Genomic DNA, 6000 nt, shown 5'->3' on the forward strand with positions numbered 1-6000 from the left:
TAAGTTAACTTTTAACTTTTAATTATATTTTCCCCTCATTCAACTGGCTTCCACTTCTTATGCCTAATCTCTCTCATTTGTTACTTTTCAATATATTCTTTTTTCTACTGTTCTATTTTACATATAGTTGTGATAGGGAAAACTCCAGGATGGGTTCACATCTCTCCATGGAAGTATATGGTTTATGGTAGCTCTTTTCTTTGCCATTCAGGACATTTTCTCATGTTTAAGTTTAAGACTGTAGGGCAACTTTTGTTACAGTGAATAGAATACTGGCCTTGGAGTAAGGAGGACAGAAGTTTGAATCTAACCTCAGACATTTTTATTCTTACTAGCTATGTGACCATGGGCAAATCACTTAACTGTAATTGCCTTGCATCCAGGGCCACCTCTTGTCATCTTGATCCGTATCTGACCACTGAACCCAGATGGCTCCTGAGGAGAAAGTGAGGCTGGTGACTTATCACGGCTCCCCTCAACTTAAATTCAATATATGTGCATGTCATGACATCAACTCCCTGATGTTATGGTCTTCTTCGAAAATGAAGGAAAAACATTATTCTGAGTAGATGAGGTTCATAGATATCTGAACTCTAGATAGGTTATACATTATTGCTACCATAATTTCTTTTGTTTCTAGGTAAGATTGTATATGTAGTCATTAAAATAAATTTCTGTATTAAGAAATTTTACTTTTTAGCATTTTTGGTAATATATGTGTATATATATATATATATATATATATATATATATATATATATATATATATATATATATATATATACAGTAGCAATAGAAGACTTTGTATCTCTAAAAGAGCAACTGCTTATAAAACACCTGTTACTAACTTTCAGAACCTTAGTATGAAATGATCTGCACATTTACTATTCTTTCAAGTGAAAATCGTTTTAAAGAATTACTTAGGGCGGCTAGGTGGCATGGTAGATAAAGCACTGGCCTTGGAGTCAGGAGCACTTGGGTTCAAATCTGGTCTCAGACACTTAATAATTACCTAGCTTTGTGGCCTTGGGCAAGCCACTTAACCCCATTTGCCATGCAAAAACCTAAAAAAAAAAAAGAATTATTTACACTGGGTTATTATATACACTGCCCTTATATAATTGTATTTAAGAAATTAATACTCAGGTGAGGTACTTGAAATCAAGTATTTGCTGAATCAGAGTGGATAAGGTTAAGCATAAAAATTAATTTTGAAAAGTAATCCCTAAATTATGTTTTAATGATCACAACTACAAAATATTTCCTAACTTTGGCAAATAAAAAATCCTTGCTTGTAATTGCTAAGGTTCAAGTATAGTGAATCTGTAGTGACTCTTCATCTTTATTTTCTGATAGTCTAAAATAGGTTAATGAAGGGAGTTGACAGCCTGAAATGATAGAAATTCTAATAAAATTGGACAACTATCTGACAAACCATTTATATTTGACTTCAGAAGTTTTACTTCTTTGAAGTAGAAGAATTAACTTCCCTATTACCTTTTAAATTAATATTAAAATTACCAGACATTACCTAGATTCAGTACAGAACCCTTATGGGGAGGATGACATTTTGATATTTATATTAATATTTTTCCATTGGTAATTCATGCTTTGTAATTGCATTTATCTATCCATAAGAGGTATTTAGAGCATGAAATCTGAAGTATTTGACCTTTAATATGAAAAGTCATTCCCAGTTTACTTTACTTGAAATGCTCCTGGGAATTTCATATGGTCTGTACAGATTTTTCTATTGTATTAAGGGCAAAGAAATCCACAGCCATTGAAAAAATGCTTTATTTTTAGGTCCTGGGCCTAATAAAATGTTATTTTGTTTCATGATGTCATTCTCAGGGCTGCTTTACTGTAAAAATAAGTGATCAGAAGGCCTCATTTGCAGGTGTTTTCAGGGAGTACAGTAGGGAGGTTTTCAGGGGAGTTTTAAATCAGATTTGTAAATGAGACTTGAGGATTTTAAAAGTTGCTGGTTTATAAAATTCTTTTATTCATATTACAACATGCATTAAAGAGCTTGTCCATTGGGATGTATATCTGGGACTAAGAGTAATGAGAGATGTACAGTTGTGTCTTGAGTTGAAGAAGAGAAAAGTAAAACTGAATTGCCTCCAGGAAATTGGAGAACTTCTTTAATGACCCCAAGGTTTCCATAAAAGCAAAGACCAGTCTGTTTAAAACCAACATCTATGTTCAGTCAGTGTCACTATGTGACAAGAAAGTAGCAGTTTCCAAATAATTTATTTCACAGAAGGAAATGTAAAGGGATTATGAAAAGGAGATGAGTTGGTTATGTGTAAAGGCAGAATGCTCTACTAGTACTCCAATGATGTCAGGAGAAAGAGAGGAGCACCTCCACCTTTTTTGAGTTAGTTTTTCTTTGGTGAATTTATGTGAAGATTCAGATGAGAATCATAGAGGATGGACAAGTATGAATGGGATGACAGCCTGCATCTGGGAAAGGGTGCTTTCAAATATTTGAGAATCTCTCTCAGTATTTTATCTGAACCTCTTTTTTTAAATGAACCATAATTATTTCCAAACTGTCTTGTCTTCTACAGTCCAGTAAAATGGAATTTGCCATGGATGACTTAGATTTGGAGTAAGGTGTTGTGGCTCTGTTACTACCTATGCCACACCAGACAAGTCACTTAACTTTTCTAGACCTCATCTTTAAAATGAGTTTCCTCATGAGTTCCTCATGGAACTAGATGATGCCTAAGGTTTCTTCTGGTTCTAAATCAGAGATGCTTTGTGTTTATGTGGTAATGAAGGAAGTTGCTTTGTAGGCATTTAGAACATTATTTTATGTTAATAGTTATTGAATTAAATTAACATTGTAATATATTTCATTTTGTTGTTTTTCCAAAACCACCATAAAATTGAGAATACCCTAATTGTGACACCAAATGTCTTCTCTTTGAAGATTCCAGTTCAGTTTTTTATTTAAATAAAACAAAGAGTAATAGTTTAATATACACTTTTTTATTCTATTGCAGTTGATGAAGAACGAATTAAAGAGCTTGATCGATTACGGGTACTTTACAAGAGAACAATTATGCCTTACAATGTATATAAAAAACGACAGAAAGGACCAAGTGATGAAGCCATCGTTCAACAGTATGCCGACTTGGTGGGACAGACCTGTTCTGAAAGGATGTTACTGTTTAGAAGTTGAAAAAAAAAGAATTATTAAAGAATCAATATTTCACTCTCACCCTAGGTCCTACATGATTGCACTCCATTTTATTATGATTAACACACTTAAATGTTAATAAAAGATCCATAGAATATATTGTGACCATCTAAAATTAAGCATCCAATTTCAGCTATTATATGACTCTCTTATAATATTTAAAGTGAAATGTTAGTGAAGTATTACTATAGAGAGATTTTAAAAATATGCCTAGATATTTAGCTTTGTACTTTGAAATTTTGGAAGATTGGGAATTTTTTTTTCCCTTCAAGTTACATTAGAATTGTCATCTGTTGATTCTTTATGGTAAATAAAATTATTAAGGTATGCTTAAGTGACTTGAATGATAGATGTGCTTTGATTTTTCTTTTGGCAAAACTCAGTTAAAAGAAAGTGATATCAAAAAAAAGACATTTTCCAAGAGACATTTGAAAATAAGGCATTAATTCAGTTTTAATAGCCTTGTCTTTTTGGAGGATATGTGTGTATGTTGCTAAATCCTATAGGTTATACATTATGGAATAACCTTATGTAATGAAGTTGGATAGTGTTTTTAAAAACAAAAACAGGAATATTAAACAATTTTATTTTATTTTAAATATATTATCTACTGAAATTGCAGGTCTCTTGAAAGATAGTTTTAAGCAACTGTTAAGCATTTCTCAAATTCTATAGAAGTCAAAAGTTGAATCAGAAATTCCACATTGGTTCTCTCCTTAGAATAAGATACCAATTTGGGTTACTATTGAAAATTAAGTATTATCCAGTCACCCTCCTAGCTTTACTAAAGAATAATATTTAATAAATGACACATGAATCTGAAGGTAGGCCGAGTGCCTTCTGTCAATTTCCTTGTTATAAAATTAATTTTGGGACTCTTTAGAAGGCATAATTCATTTTTCTTTTAAATAGTCTAAATTAGTATTTTTCACCAAATTTCTCTTGTTATAACCTACTAATATGATGTATTATTTAGGAAGATGGAACACCCATCCTTCATTTCTTCACAAAGTCTTCTACTTCAGTTCAAGAAAAGCAGCATCAATCTTTTGAACTGGTTTAGTAGTGAAAGATACAGAATAGTCTTTTTAGTCTTTTTATCAAAAGCTGGAAGCACAGCTCCTCCTTTATATCATAGTGAGCCAGCCACAATTTCTACTGATAACTCCTTGTCTACTGACCCCCTTGAAGTCCTCTTTGTCCTCTGAATAAAATTAAGAGCTTGAAACTTAGCCTGATATGAAAAATATACTGTAAATTTGATTTAGACTTTCATCTAAGACATGTGATATTCAGATGTCATAACTGAGAATACTTTTCATTTTCATTTGACCCAATATTATTATTGAGTAATTTGTGTATCTTTTTTGCATACAGATGAAGTTTGCCTCCTTCAAGGCCACCACTTTGGGAGGCCATACACTTCTAATAATGCTTCCATTGCAAAAAGCTTTTGAGAGTTCTTCTTTGGTCAGTTTGCTTCCCAGATTGTGGTACATGGTTTTGATTATCCACAGTAGTAGTATATATTAATATGCAATAAAGTCTCCTCTATGGCAAAATCCAATAGACAGAATTCTTTATAAATGGATTCATTACTGACAATACATAATTTCTAACATTGACCCATATTATAGACTTCTGAGTCTAGCACTGTTAGTATAACTTTAGTGAATTGATAAAACAAATTGGATTTGGAGTTCACTAATCCAAAGGCTATATTCCTTACAGTTTTCTCTTTAAGATTAACCTGAACAGTAATTTTTTTTTTCAAAAGTAAAATTTTGTTCTTTTATCCCAAAGTTTGCTGAGACTAAAAGGACTATGCTGGAGAAAAGGAACCCAAAAAGATTTCTGAGATTGGGAGTTAGCTAACCATACTGTTAAGAAATTGACCCATTATTTTATGTTAATAGGCATTAATTTAAGGGCATCACGAGAACAATTAAAAGAAGTTATAGTATTTCCTTTCAGAATTCTGACTCTTAAGACTATAATACTGACCCTTTCAGATTATGATTAAATTTATGCCTTTGTGTTACATGAACAGAGTTGTAGAATGTCTGCCATTTCATTTTCATTTTATTTCAGCTTTCCTAGCTTTTCATTATTTTAGAAATGTTTCTTTGGTTTCAACTCTCCAAAACATAGAGATTAAGTTCTAATGCCTATATTCTGCTTGGTTTCAGTTATTTAAGTAAGGAATTATACTTATAAATGTAAATAAGTCTACAACACTGTTTGGTCTATTTTGAAAAATTATTTTGATAATACCAAATGCATGTATTATGTTTAATGTAGAATATATGACTTAAATGAGCTATTCAGAATGCCTGAATAACATTAAGGTTTGATTTTTTTTAGGCAGTGGATTATTTTAATATAAATAAAGAAGGAAAATGAGTATAATTGTCAGGTAACTAAAAGTAGCTAATGTTGACAACTTGAAATGAAAAAGGAAAAATGAATAGTAATTGAAAAATGCTATTTTAATTGGTGGTTACTTGAATATTCATTTTCAGTATATATAAGATGAGAATTACATATTGTCAATTTATTGCTTTTGTAAATGCTTTTTGAACACTATTTGGTGAAACTTAAATGGAAAAAATAAAGCTATTTCTATCTACTATGACTCTCATCAATAAGGACTTATGTGACATAGGTTTTTATGGGGTTTTTTCTAAGTATATGCCATATGCAGTGAGGACACTGAAGTCAATGGATAGCATTAAAGGAATATTTATTTCTTTTCTAATGATGAGTTGTCTAAACATCTTGCCTAATTC

The 6000-nt window shown here is 31.4% G+C and overlaps 1 protein-coding gene across 18 annotated transcripts in view; it reads left to right on the forward strand.

The window, feature by feature from the left end:
- The window catches only part of ATE1 (arginyltransferase 1), a 158621-nt gene extending 155397 nt beyond the window's left edge, over positions 1 to 3224 (forward strand). For all 18 annotated transcript variants that reach the window (XM_074233482.1, XM_074233485.1, XM_074233487.1 and 15 more), the window contains one exon: positions 3015 to 3224. In XM_074233482.1, coding sequence (XP_074089583.1) covers positions 3015 to 3193 — 179 coding nt within the window. In that variant the 3' untranslated portion in view covers positions 3194 to 3224. The remainder of the gene's footprint in view (positions 1 to 3014) is intronic.
- Positions 3225 to 6000: the final 2776 nt, after the last annotated feature.

This window comes from Macrotis lagotis, chromosome 4, assembly GCF_037893015.1.
Source record: "Macrotis lagotis isolate mMagLag1 chromosome 4, bilby.v1.9.chrom.fasta, whole genome shotgun sequence".
Taxonomy (NCBI): domain Eukaryota; kingdom Metazoa; phylum Chordata; class Mammalia; order Peramelemorphia; family Peramelidae; genus Macrotis; species Macrotis lagotis.